Below are 13,728 nucleotides of genomic sequence, written 5' to 3'. Positions count from 1 at the left end.
GCACAGAAGATATCCACACAAATTCCTGTTCACCTTCGCATTAAAAACTAAGGGTGTAACTAGGAAGTGGAGTCCATTCCTCTCCTTTGTAAATGATAAAGTTGTCCACTGTGTTCAAGAAGCAATTTTTTTTAATGTGGCTAAAAAAAAAGGGGGGGATCAGAACCATCTTCTTGCTTTGGCTCTAATTTACCATCCCTCATCTTTTCCCTTTTCATACCCAGAATCAAGACCCATGAAAAATTAATCATTCCTCAACAACTAGAACTGTTCTCTAGCTGGTTCTGTTGCAGGAAGTACAGTGACAGCCCTAAGAACTCACCTAAGCTTTGAAATTGTGCTTACCTGAGCTACAACTGCATCTTCCCCAGTTATTAGGTTGGTGGCTTGGAGAACATTGTTTATCAGTTTCCCAACCTATAAACTGAGGCTCTGTGGGGGATTATACTAGATATTTGAAGTCTCTTAGTGCACTGTATTACATATCATCCATCTCAATAAACAATGTGTCTTAGATGAATGTTATTTTTAATAATAGTAATTAAGAATTTTAGGGGCGCCTGGGTGGCGCAGTCGGTTAAGCGTCCGACTTCAGCCAGGTCACGATCTCACGGTCCGGGAGTTTGAGCCCCGAGTCAGGCTCTGGGCTGATGGCTCAGAGCCTGGAGCCTGTTTCCGATTCTGTGTCTCCCTCTCTCTCTGCCCCTCCCCCGTTCATGCTCTGTCTCTCTCTGTCCCAAAAATAAATAAACGTTGAAAAAAAAAATTAAAAAAAAAAAAAGAATTTTATAGCTGTATTGGTACTCCTCGATAAAATTTATGTTGATCTGATAGAAACTGTAGCACATTATTATTATTTTCATGACTATCAATAATTGATAATATTACTACCAACAATAGCTAGTGTTGGATTAGTTTTGGGGTCTCCTCAGGGATTAAGGGCCTTTTTTTGAAAGTGTCAACAAATTTATTTATTTATGTATTTACTTATTTATTTATTTAAATCTAATTTATTGTCAAGTTAGCTAACATCAGCATATATAGTGTCCTCTTGACTTCGGGAGTAGATTCCCTTGATTCATTGCTTACATACAATGCCCAGTGCTCATCCCAACAAGTGCCCTTCTCAATGCCCATCACCCATTTTCCCCTCTCCCCCACACCCCCCACAAATCAACCCTCAGTTTGTTCTCTGTATTTAAGAGTCTTTTATGGTTTGCCTCCCTCTTTGTTAAAAGCTATTTTTCCCCATTTGCCTCCCCCATGGTCTTCTCTTAAGTTACTCACATTCCACATATGAGTGAAAGCATATGGTATCAGTCTTTCTCTGAGTGACTTATTTCACTTAGCATAATACCCTCCAGTTCCATCCACATTGTGGCAAATGGCAAGAGGTTGTTGCCTGTTTTCTCCTCTAGGGTTTTGATGGTTTCCTGTCTCACATTTAGGTCTTTAATCCATTTCGACTTTATTTTTGTGTATGGTGTAAGAAAGTGGTCCAGTTTCATTCTTCTACATGTTACTGTCCAGTTCTCCCAGCACCATTTGCTGAAGGGACTGTTTTCCATTGGATACCCTTTTCTTGCTTTCTCAAAGATTAGTTGGCTGTACATTTGTGGATCCCATTCTGGGTTCTGTATTCTATTCCATTGGTTTATGTGTCTGTTTTTGTGCCAATACCATACTGTCTTGATGATTACAGCTTTGTAGTAGAAGCTAAAGTCTGGGATTATTATGCCTCTGGCTTTGGTTTTCTTTTTCAACATTAGCTTGGCTATTCAGGGTCTTTTGTGGTTCCATACAAATTTTAGGATTGTTTCTTCTAGCTCTGAGAAGAATGCTGGTGCAATTTTGGTATGGAATGTGTAGATTGCTTTGGGTATTATTGACATCTTAACAATATTTTCTCTTCCAATCCATGAGCATGGGAATGTTTTTCCATTTCTTTGTGTCTTCTTTAATTTCTTTCTTAAGTGTTCTATAGTTTTAAGCATACAGATCTTTTACATCCTTGCTTAGGTTTATTCCTAGGTATTTTATGGTTCTTGGTGCTATTGTAAATGGGATCAATTTATTGATTTCTCTTTCTAGTGTTTCATTATTGGCGTATAGAAATGCAACTGATCTCTGTACATTGATTTTATAGCCTGCGACTTTGCTGAGTTCATATATCAGTTCTAGCAGCTTTTTGGTGGAGTCTTTTGGGTTTTCCATGTACAGTATTATGGCATCTGCAAAAAGTGAAAGTTTGACTTGTTCTTTGCCAATTCAGATGCCTTTTATTTCATTTTGTTGTCTGATTCCTGAGGCCAGGACTTTCAACACTATGTTAAACAACAGCGGTGAGAGTGGACATCCCTGTAGTGTTCCTGATCTCAGAGGGAAAGTTCTCAATTTTCCCCCGTTGAGGATGATATTAGCTGTGGGCTTTTCATATATGGCTTTATGATGTTAAGCTATGTTCCTTCTATCCCAACTTTCTTGAGGGTTTTTATTAAGAAAGGATGCTGTGTTTTGTCAAATGCTTTTTCTGCAACTATTGACAGGATCCCATATGGCCCTTATATCCTTTCTTCTTTTAATGTGATGGATCACACTGATTGATTTGTGAATATTGAACCAGCCCTGCAGCCCAGGAATGAATCCCACTTGGTCATGGGGAATAATTCTTTTAATATACGGTTGAATTCGATTTGCCAGTATCTTGTTGAGAAATTTTGCATCCATGTTCATCAGGGATATTGCTTTGTAATTCTCCCTTTTAGTGAAGTCTCTGTCTGCTTTGGGAATCAAGGTAATGCTGGCTTCATGGAATGAGTCCGGAAGTTTTCTTTCCATTTCTATTTTTTGGAACAGCTTGAGAAGAATAGGTATTAACTCTGCTTTAAATGTCTGGTCGAATTTCTCTGGGAAGCCATCTGGCCTAAGACTCTTATTTGTTGGGAGATTTTTGATAACTGATTCAGTTTCCTCGCTGGTTATGGGTCTGTTCAAATATTTTATTTCTTCCCACTTGAGTTTTGGTAGTGTGTGGGTGTCCAGGAATTTGTCCATTTCTTCCAGGTTGTCCAGTTTGTTGGCATATATTTTTTCATAGTATTCTCTAATAATTGTTTGTATTTCTGTGGTATTGGTTGTGATCTCTTCTCTTTCATTCATGATTTTATCTATTTAGGTCCTCTCTCTTTTCTTTTTGAAAAGTCTGGCTAGGGGTTTATCAATTGTGTTTATTCTTTCAGAAAACCAGTTCTTTGACGCGTTGATCTGTTCTACTGTTTTTTTCAGTTTCTATAATGTTTATTTCTGCTCCCATCTGTATTATTTCTCTTCTTCTGCTAGATTTTGGGTTTCTTTGCTGCTCTGCTTCTAGTTCCTTTAGGTGTGAGGTTAGGTTGGGGATATTTCTTGTTTCTTGAGATAGGCCTGGATTGCAATGTATTTTCTTCTCAGGACTGCCTTAGCTGCAAGGGATTAGGGGTCTTGAACATAGAACAGTTTTCTTGGGGAATGGCTATGTATTTCTCTGAAATTAAAAAACCTCAACTGCATTTAAAAAGATTAGAAAGGTGGAAGGATCATGGTCCATCTTTTTCTTCTTCGTGCTTTTTTGTGTTAAAAAAGTTAATAGGCTTCATTTTTTTTAGAGTAATCTACAGTTCACAGCAAATGTGATCTGGAATTTTAGAGAGTTCCCACATACCCCCTCCCCATCACCCATATACACGGCCTCCCCCACCATCACCGTTCCATATCAGTGTGGTATATTTGTTACAAACAATGAACCAACACTGACACATTATCCACCAAAGTCCATAGTGAAGGAAACTAGAATATCACCTCAAAATATGTGGCATAAGGATTATTATTTATTATCAAGAGCTGAAGGCACTTGAGAAGAAGCAGGCCCTGCTCTCCACATATTTGCCTAAAAGTGGGAGATACATTTTTGAAAGGTGTCCCTCTTCCCTTTGCTAGCAGGAAGGACAACAATTAATCATCACAGACAACCAGTAGAGGAATCTAAATAACAACACTTACTGGGGCACCTGGGTGGCTCAGTCGGTTGAGCGTCCGACTTTGGCTCAGGTCATGATCTCGCGGTTTGTGAGTTCAAGCCCCGTGTCGGGCTCTGTGCCGACAGCTCAGAGCCGGGAGCCTGCTTCGGATTCTGTGTCTCTGCATCTCTTGGCCCCTCCCCTGCTCATGCTCTGTGTCTCTCTGTCTCTCAATAATAAATAAATGTAAAAAAAAATGTTATATAACAACCCTTACTAACTAGCCTTTGCCTTTAATTTCCCATGTTTACCTTACCGTGGTCTGCCATCCTTGGCAGCCTGAAACTGCTCTCTTTTGTCCTGCCATTACTCTACAAATGTATTGATCTTTGCTGAAGATGTGCTATGTAAGCCTGAATTCTAAGCCACCTCTTTGAATTACTCTTCCCTGAGTTTCTCCTGTGTATGTTTGAGATGTACATGTTAATAAACCTCTGTTTTTCTCTTGTCAATTTGCCTTTTATTAGTGAGCCTCAGCTGAAAACCTAAGATGCACAAAGGAAAAATTTTGCCTCTCCTAAAATAGTTTACATTAGAGTTTAGTCTTAGTGTTTTGCATTCTATAAATTGTAACTGTATAGTGACATATATCCATTAGTACAGTATCATACAGAATAGTTTCCCTACCCTAAAACTTCTCCGTGCTCTGCTTGCCTATTCGTCTTTCCTCCTCTCAAGTGTCTGGCAACTGCTGAGAAGAATGCATACTAAGCAACATGCATTTAAAATTCCTCCATGTCTTTTCATGATTTGGTAACTCATTTTTCTCTATCACCAAGTAACGCTCCATTGTCTGGATGTACATTCAGCAACTAAAAAACATCTTGGTTGATTCCGAGTTTTGGTAATTAGGAATAAAACTGCTAGAAACATTTGTGTGCAGGGTTTTGTGTAAATACCAAAGGGCATGATTACTCGATTGTATGGTAAGAATATGTTTATTTTTGTTAGAAACCATGGAAGGTCTTACAAAGTGGCTGTGCCCTTTTGGATTCCCACCAACAATGAATGGAGAGTTCCTGTTTTTCCATGTCTTCTTCCACATTTAGTATTGTGAGCATTTTGGGTTTTAGCCATTCTAATAGGTACACAGTGGTGTCTCACTGTCTTAATTTGCAATTCCCTAAACATGTATGAAGTTAAGCGTCTTTTCATATGCTCCTTTGTCATTTGCATATTTGACGATGTGTCTCTTGAGATCTTTTGCCCATTTTTAAACTGGGTGGCTTGCTTGTTTTCTTTTTGTTGCGTTTTAAGAGCTTTTTACATATTTCGGGTAACAGTTCCTTGTAAGATTTGCCTGTTGGAAATGTTTTGTTTTGTTTTTTTCTAGTATGTGGCTTGTCTTTTCTTTTAGAAAAGATTTTAAGTAGACATGCTCCACTGGTATAGTCTTACCAAGGTATTGAAATGTGCCTAGCTTTGTGGAAGATGGCAGCATTCTTGCATAGGCCTGAACAAGCTGATCTACAATATACTCTGACTGTGCTCCAGTGCTCCAGTGCTCCAGTCTCAGAGGAAAAGGAATTTTGGTAGACCTTGTGGTCATCTGTGACCCAGCTATGCTATGTTAGGATACAGCACTCCAGATTCAACTAATATTTCCCTGGTCATGTTTAGATCCTCAGAATGAGGCTTTTATTATGGCCCACAGTCAGAAAGCCCTGTAAAGGATAAAAGTATGAAGAGTCAGCTTAGGTGACTTTATAATCCTAAATAAGTTGTGAAATAAAAGCTCGTGTTCATATAGGTTCTGAGAACATTCTGAGCTGTTACAATCTTGCAAGTCAGATCCTGTTACTCAAAACGCCAAGGGATTGTCCCAATCACACAAGGTTTTGCCATCTAGAATGTAACTTGAAGTAAGTGTTTGGGATTTGGGAAACCGCGTGCACTATAGGAAATAGTTTCCTTGTAATTGTATCTGGCCTGTGTGCTCTCAGGGGATTTTGGCTTAGGATCACATTGCTTTCCCCAGGCCTCTTAGATTTGTGGGATTTCTTTCATCTCTTGTATTTCTACTGGCTGAAAGATACCCAGTGAGTTAGGTCTGCGTTTAGCAGATCCCATTACACAAAACGCCAAGGGATTGTCACAGGATTTTGCCATCTAGAATATAATTTTAAATAAGTGTTTGGGAATTGGGAAGCCCACAGGATCTTCCCCAGGGCTGTACCCTACTGCCATTTGACTCCTCTCTCTAAAGATACCAATTGCATCTTCTTATTTGTTCATTGCCCCGCCACCACCATATTTCCCTGTATCAGATCTTGGGATCTCAGCATCTGCCTGGAATTATATGAGAGTTAGGCTTGATTATTCGATTGACTATCCGATTATTGATTTTGCCTCTCTTTGGAACTTTGTCCTCTGTCTTGTATCTGCCTGTCCCCCTGGCTCCCCATGGGTAGTTCTGGACTGCAGCAAATTGTGACTCTTTCCCCGGGAAATAACTTAGGTGGTGACTAATTAAAAATTATGAGTAAAATAATCAAGCAACCAAATAAAGTTAGGATTGTAAAGTAAAATAGCATTTGTCATTTCTTCGCCAGCTGCCACTCTCCCTGGCAGCTGGGGATGGTGGCACAGCAGGGAGTTTTGGTGACTGGCCTTGTCCCTGCAGACCCCAGGGTGATATAAATGGAGTAAATGCTCCTGTCATTGGCCAGGCCCTTGCAGTCTGGTTCCCACAGGGAAGCTGCAGGTAGGGAGGCAGCACTATGTGGCAGTCACGTGGGGGTGGCAGGCTCTGTGGTGGAGACCTGTGGGTTAGAGAGAAGGCATGCTCAAACGTGATCTGGGTCAGGCTTTCCAGCATTTGGGTTTGTCCCTGGAATCATTTGGGGGAAATGTTTTGCTTTATTTGAAAGCCTGATTCTTCAATCCCAGAGAACAACTGTTGTTTTCAGAATGTCTGATGACTCTGAAGCATCTGAATATGACCTTTGGGTCATAAAACTGCACGCAAACTCATGCAGATGGAAGGCAGTATTAGCTGAGTGCCATGAAAATCATGAATATTTATTAGATGCCTCATCATGATGATTAATACCCTTAAAGCTACAAACGTCTGAACTCCTTTATGGACAACTGAGCTCGAGAGTAGTTTATTTTAGTTTGTCTACATGACAAATTAATTTGTGACACAATAGTTAACATCAGTAGTGACCTCTTTTGAAGTTTGTTTATCAAAAGAGAAATTGTAGCTACCAAATAAGAGCATATAGGTATTTAGTTTAGATTACATCTGTGAATTCTTTCTCTAGTAGACATTCTTGAGTCAGGAACACACACACACATGATATTCACTCTGGTATAGACCAAACTAGGGTGTATTAAGGAGGTAGGGATTGTTTGGAAGGGAAACACATGGTTCATGGCTCAACCCATATCTAAACATGTTGGTGGTATGACCTCAGGCAAATCACTTAACTTACCAAGTTTTCCCAAATAGGAGTAGCACTACCTCCCAGATGTACTATGATGATTATTAGGAATTGTGCCATAATGAGTTATAAACTATTGGGGGCCATAAAAATATGAGAAACATATACCTACGTGTATTTAACTATTTCTTTGTCATAATTATAAAAATTATAAATTTATTCATCTTCACACAGAATTTAATTTGGCATGAAGCTTTAAATTTTTCCGGTGTCATCGAAAGGGTCTTCAGTTTGCTTGGATTTAGGACACTGAGGTGCCTTTAGAATAAGCTGTGGTGTTTTTTGTTTCTCATTTCTCTATAGGCCAACCAAGCAATAAGTACCATTGGGTTTGTGACAGCTGCTGCTGGTGTCTTCTCACTCCTGGGCTTGTTTCCAAAAAGACAAAGAGCAAAATACTATTAACAATTTACTGAAGAGATATTGGAACTGAAGGAATTTGTGAGGAGGGAAAAAAAACTGGGAATACTTATTTTCGATGCATCATTATTGTTCAAAATTCCAGTGATGGATGGCAGTCTCTTTAATAAATTGCTTACTGATGTTATCTCATTATTGAGCCGTGGAAATTTTTCTCCCTACCAGCAGAGATTTGCCATGGCAGCTTACACAAGAAGCAGTAGCCTTTTGAGCAAGCCAGCGGAAGATCTTAACACAATCACATCATATTTTATCTTTTATTGGTTTCCTTTCTCCTGAGGGTGGGCTATTTTGTACTTGCCAGAGGAATGAAGAGCCATTTGTATGTGGTTTTAAAAGAAATGTTAAGATTCCCAAATTGTTGAGATTGACATCTAACTGAACAGAAAAGAAACTGGGAAATTGATGGGCATTGAGGTGGCCACCTGTTGGGATGAGCACTGGGTGTTGTATGGAAACCAATTTGACAACAAATTTCATATTAAAAAAAAAAGAAACTGGGAAATTGAGCATTTGGTTAGGCAGTTTGAGGAGCTTTGATTCACAATCCATTTGAGGGTGGACTCCTAGCTCCTAGTTCCTGTGCAGATGGGGGTAGGGCATATGGGAGTTGGGATCCTTTGCTCTGGTGTTTGGGATCCAGATTTCCCTGGAAGTCACTCATTTGTCAGGAGTGTGTGTCAGGAGTGAACAGCAAGAGTGGGTTGTTCTGTTCTATGGAGCTACATTGTTTCCTTTGAAGTATTTCGGGGGTTTGACCCTTTTAACCCTAACAAGAGATCATTAAATGTAGGTTTCAAATGCCATTTTTAGAAAACAATATCTCGTGTTACTGTTTAAGGCTTTTACTGTAAGTCAAGGAGTGTCATGATTTTATTCTTTCATTTTGTTGATTATATGTTGAATGAAACAAATTACTTTTTAATATGTTCCCAATGCAATTCCTGTTGGCAGCAGGTGGAAAAAAGTGAATGCAGGTCTCGATACCCTAGGATTGTATCAGACATTGTACCATTACCCTACCAACCACACTGCTAAGCAATGATATCCTTCTTATGTCATAATTAAAAGCATGACATTAAATAAAGAAAAAGTTCAATTAAATGGGGGTGAGAGGGTATGATCAGGGAATAAGGAACGTGGTAGATAATGTAACTAAACTGAAGACTCAATGAATAGATAGGGTCTAGGACCCTATCAATGATAGGGACCCCATCTCTCTTCCTTGTTCCCTGTCTAATCCATTCCCTTTCTTATGACACCAGTTCTGTCTCCAGATAACCCCCAAACTCCCTCTTCCTCCACTTGTCCTCTGGGAGGGGTGGGTGTCTTCTACCGGATACCGTGATCCAAAGTCACCCCTTCATTTTTATTGTACATTAAGTTTCTTCTTCCTTTTATGCTCTCCTTTCAAGTAATAGTAAAAAAAAAAAAAAGAGGAATTTTTCTAATATTGTCAAATTAGGGTGAGATTGGCATCAGCATAATGTGTTACCTTTCCCAGGGTGTGCTTACCTTTTAATAAAGTATGACTGCAGAGGGCAAATTTTACCCAAAGCAGGAGACTCGGGTGTGGTGGGATTACCATGCCAGCCGATGGGAGAGGGAAGGGAAGTGGAGACAGAAAGGACCTCCTGAGGATCTTCAGGTCAAACCTTACTAGTGAATTCTAGACCCCTCCACTCCACAAGGCAGTCCTAGCTATGCTGGGTCACAAATGCACTTAATTGAATTCGATGATACCTTTCCACATAGGTTGTGTTCAGGCTCCAGTGGTGTTCACCCTGAGAGGAAAGCTCACAAAGTTAGTCATTAGTTTTCCCATAAAAATGCCCATTCTTCATGATGGGCAGCTTAAGACTGTCCAGGGTCATGCTCATTGTGCTTTTATCAAACATTTCTTCCAAAACTATTAAGCCCTTCTCTGAGAGTACTTTCAGCAAAGTCAAGCATAGAGTTCAACTTTATTATGTGCCCTCCCCACACACACAAAAAAAAGATCTATGAAATAAATATCATCATCTATCAGATAAATAGGGTGTTGGAAAAACTGGGCAAGGGAGGCAGTACATTTATTGAATAAAGATTTTTTAAATCTTTTTATGTTATCTAAATGTCATAGTGTGTCAATTGAATCTTCTGATTCTGAAGGTCAAATTACTAAATACAAATATGCCAGTTCAAGAAATCTGAGCTGCCATATATTTTAGGTTGGCATACATTTCTTAATCTAGAACTCTGCTTTGTCTTTTCATCTTTCATTGGTAGTCACTAAATTAGACACGTTTTAAAATAATCCCTCACTAAAGCCATCCACCCAAGAAAAGGTTAAAAAGCAAATAAAATGCAAATAAAAAGGGTTTGTTTTTATAGGAATTTGCATTTATGCTGCTGGTGTGTATAACAAAGTATATAGTGCTATATACAGCAATGCATTGCTGAAATGTTAAAAACATTTTTTCAGCTCTAAGGATTACAGAATTATAAAGGCATTATTGAATGCATCCATCACAGTATTAGGCACATAACTGGAGCTCGTGGGATAGAACTGGTTAGCTAATTGCCTATGAGCCATTAAAGATCTGTTAAATTAGCAAAACTCAATTTATGGTCACAAGGAAAGCCTACTAGCTAATTTAAAAGGTTCACTAGAAATGTATGTCCTCTCAAGGTCACCGAGAGGTAGATATATATTAAAGGTAATAACGTACAGAATATATTTACAGAGGATATACCTTTTCTTGTGGCCATTAGTGCGCACATAATGATTGAGTAAAATAATGAAAAGATGAAATGGGACTTGAGGTCGTTCAGCAGCCTGATGCTTGTCATGCTGTAGACACAAACATTAGGAGTCCCTTCCCCAGGGTTGTGTTTTAAGATGAGCAATGCTGAGTTTGAACCAACTTTTTGACTTAGAACCTGAGGGTTTCATCTGTCCATAGCAACAAATAAATAAAAGTGTCATGCTTCTTTAAGTGAAAAGTATATTTTAACATTTATCCCATTATCTTTGTGCTCTACCATGGACGTTCAGGCTCGCTGCCCCCAAAACAATATACTTTGGGTGATGCCAACATCAGTGGAGTTGGCTTAGATAGAAGCTGTGTCCAAGCCAAGATTATAGGCAGTTAACAGGCACCTCCATCATTCTCTACTTATTACAGAGTTAATTTTTCTGAAGGAAATCTCAGTTCTTCTTTCTTTATTAAAGCCATACAAAAGAAGCAAAAAGAGGAATTTTGTGACCTTTGGAAAATATAGGTACATAAATGGTCTTCTCAAGTGAATATAAGTTTCAGTAAACTTGTGACAATTTATTGATAGAAAGACTTTTTCCCCCCATATTCTTTTATTTGTCTGTGACTTAAAGATATATTGGTGAAACTTTCAAAGACCAAACTCTTCTTGAATTTTCCTTCTACTGATGTTCATACCACTAATTTCACTACCATAAAAGCTTGGGCATTTCCGCCAGGATAATGGTATGCAATATTAAGGAAAAAAAAAAAAAGACAATCGAGGAAGTTCATGTTTTTCCTCAGTAGTGGAGGATACAGTCAAAATAAGCATATTTAAGGTTCTTTTTTGCAAGGTTCAATACATCGAGAAATGCACCTTGAATTCTCTGATGGATAAAGAAAGGTAGAGGTAGACTGTCATCACCTCTCCACAATATGTTAGTTTCTGGGAGCAAGGAGATGATGTTAACCCCATATGACAATAATTCTGATTACTGCCTGGTCCAAAAATGCTGTTCTGCGGTTTGGCCTTCCAATCCGAGTTTCGCTTTTGGAATCTGTTCAGGGCTTTCATAGCCACGGTTGATGTAGAATCCATTTTCACCATCGCCTGAATAATCCGTTCTGTTTGTGGGAGGCCAGGTGGAATCTTCTGCCAGCGTTTTTTGCCAGTGCCTATATTGACTTTTAGAATAGAATCCAAATTCTTTTTTGATCCATAGCCAGAGGTTTCGATTTTGAAGGATGAAATCCTGAGAAATCAGGTGGAGAAAACAATCAAACCATCTTTCCACATTCCCCTGCAGCCAGGGTGCTCACCGCCCACCCGGGGCCTGTCTCTCAGATGTACTTATTTAAAGCTGCTTCTGAGGCAACTTTACTCCCTGCTGTCCCCACCAAGTCTAGCAGCTCCCTGGTTCTCTCCCTTGAGAAAGCAGTGTGCTTGTGTTCACACCAAAAGCTTACAGCCTTTCATTTCTACAGATTTCCTAGTTAAATCCTGGCTGGTGATTCACTTAAAATTACTTTACTGCCAGACTGAAATGATAACAAAATAACATACTCAAAATCGAGAAAAGGAAAAAAAAATCACTGCTACCTGCCACAGGCCACTTACAAGGTGCCACCTGATGGTTTGTTGAATGAATGGCGGAACTCTAGAAATCAAATGGGTTTTGCTTTCCGTTTGGGGAGGGTTCTCTTTTTTCTATGTTCACGTGCACTCACAATGTTTACACATTTATAGTAGGAATGGTCAAATTTTGCATTCCACTTCTGGTTATGCTAGACTTTCTGTCACATGTAGCCATAGTCTTCTCAATAATCACTTTTAATGATCCTATACCATTTTTTTAAATTGGTGTATAACGATTGATTTAAACAAACAGCATCTCTACTTTTGAACATATAGGTTGAATCTAAAATTTTACCACCACAGGGTGCCTGGGTGGCTCAGTTGGTTAAGCGTCCAACTTTGGCTCAGGTCACGATCTCATGGTTCATGAGTTCGAGCCCGCATCAGCCTCTGTACTGACAACTCAGAGACTGGAGCCTGTTTCCGATTCTGTGTCTCTTTCCCTCTCTGCCCCTCCCCTGCTCACACTCTGTCTCTCTCTCAAAAATAAATAAACATTAAAATGTTTTATAATTAAGATAAAATAAAATTTTACCACCATAGATAATACTACGATGAATACCTTCATACATGTAGGCTTTTTTTCTCCCCTTTTGGGTTATTTGAAAATCTATATAGTCTCAGGCACCTGGGCTACTCGGTTAAGCATCTGACTCTTGATTTTTGGCTCAGGTAGTGATCTCACAGTTTGTGAGATCGAGCCCTACATTGGGCTCTGTGCTGTCAGCAGAGAGCCTTCTTTGGATTTTCTCTCTCTCCCCATCTCTCTCTGCCTTTCCTCCACTCATGTTCTATCTATCAAAATAAATGAATAAAAACTTAAAAAAAAATAAAATACATAAAAATATATATAGTCTCAAATGGAATTCCTTAGAGTATGAGAAATTTTACACTCATTGTATACAATGATGTGTGTGTCACACACACACATGTATTTACATAGATTTGTTTGAACCCTTTTCCCAAGGGATTTACAATACATGAATCTTTTTTTTTAAAACTGTCCCTTAAAAAAATAATACCCAGGACTTTCACTGAGTAGGTAAAGTCATTTAATGACAGTGAATAGAAGAAAAATACACTAGGGGAAGACTTTCAAGAGTAAGAGTTGACTAGATGAGCAATGGTTTCCTTCCACTCTTAATTAAAGAAGCCCTTCTGAAGACAGCTCTTCACGCTGAAAGGTCTCATTGAATTTTAGAGCTTGTAGGTCACCTGGTCTAGTCTCTACTAGCTTATTGATAATACTAGAAAAATACACTACGATGCCTTCATGGGAGACAAAAATTAGAGTTAATTTGATGTTTTGCCTTCCATGCTAAACATGGATCCTGAGAACATTTCTATGCAGCCTTTAGAGAAGTTTAAATCACTCTGCAAGAGTTTCCCCCAAAGAGAACATGCACAGTTCTTACAAACCATTAATTATC

The 13,728-nt window shown here is 39.0% G+C and overlaps 1 protein-coding gene across 5 annotated transcripts in view; it reads left to right on the top strand.

The window, feature by feature from the left end:
• The window catches only part of LOC122491601 (phospholipase A and acyltransferase 1), a 76,356-nt gene that overhangs the window by 16,046 nt on the left and 46,582 nt on the right, over window positions 1–13,728 (top strand). For 3 of the 5 annotated variants that reach the window (XM_043594572.1, XM_043594574.1, XM_043594573.1), the window contains one exon: window positions 7,805–8,053. The exons of the other annotated variants lie outside the window; for them this stretch is intronic. In XM_043594572.1, coding sequence (XP_043450507.1) covers window positions 7,805–7,906 — 102 coding nt within the window. In that variant the 3' untranslated portion in view covers window positions 7,907–8,053. Of the gene's footprint in view, window positions 1–7,804; window positions 8,054–13,728 lie in introns of those variants that run through there. 5 annotated transcript variants of the gene reach the window in all.

The sequence above is a fragment of the Prionailurus bengalensis genome, chromosome C2 (genome assembly GCF_016509475.1).
Source record: "Prionailurus bengalensis isolate Pbe53 chromosome C2, Fcat_Pben_1.1_paternal_pri, whole genome shotgun sequence".
Lineage (NCBI taxonomy): Eukaryota > Metazoa > Chordata > Mammalia > Carnivora > Felidae > Prionailurus > Prionailurus bengalensis.
This window is presented reverse-complemented; position numbering and strand designations above follow the sequence as displayed.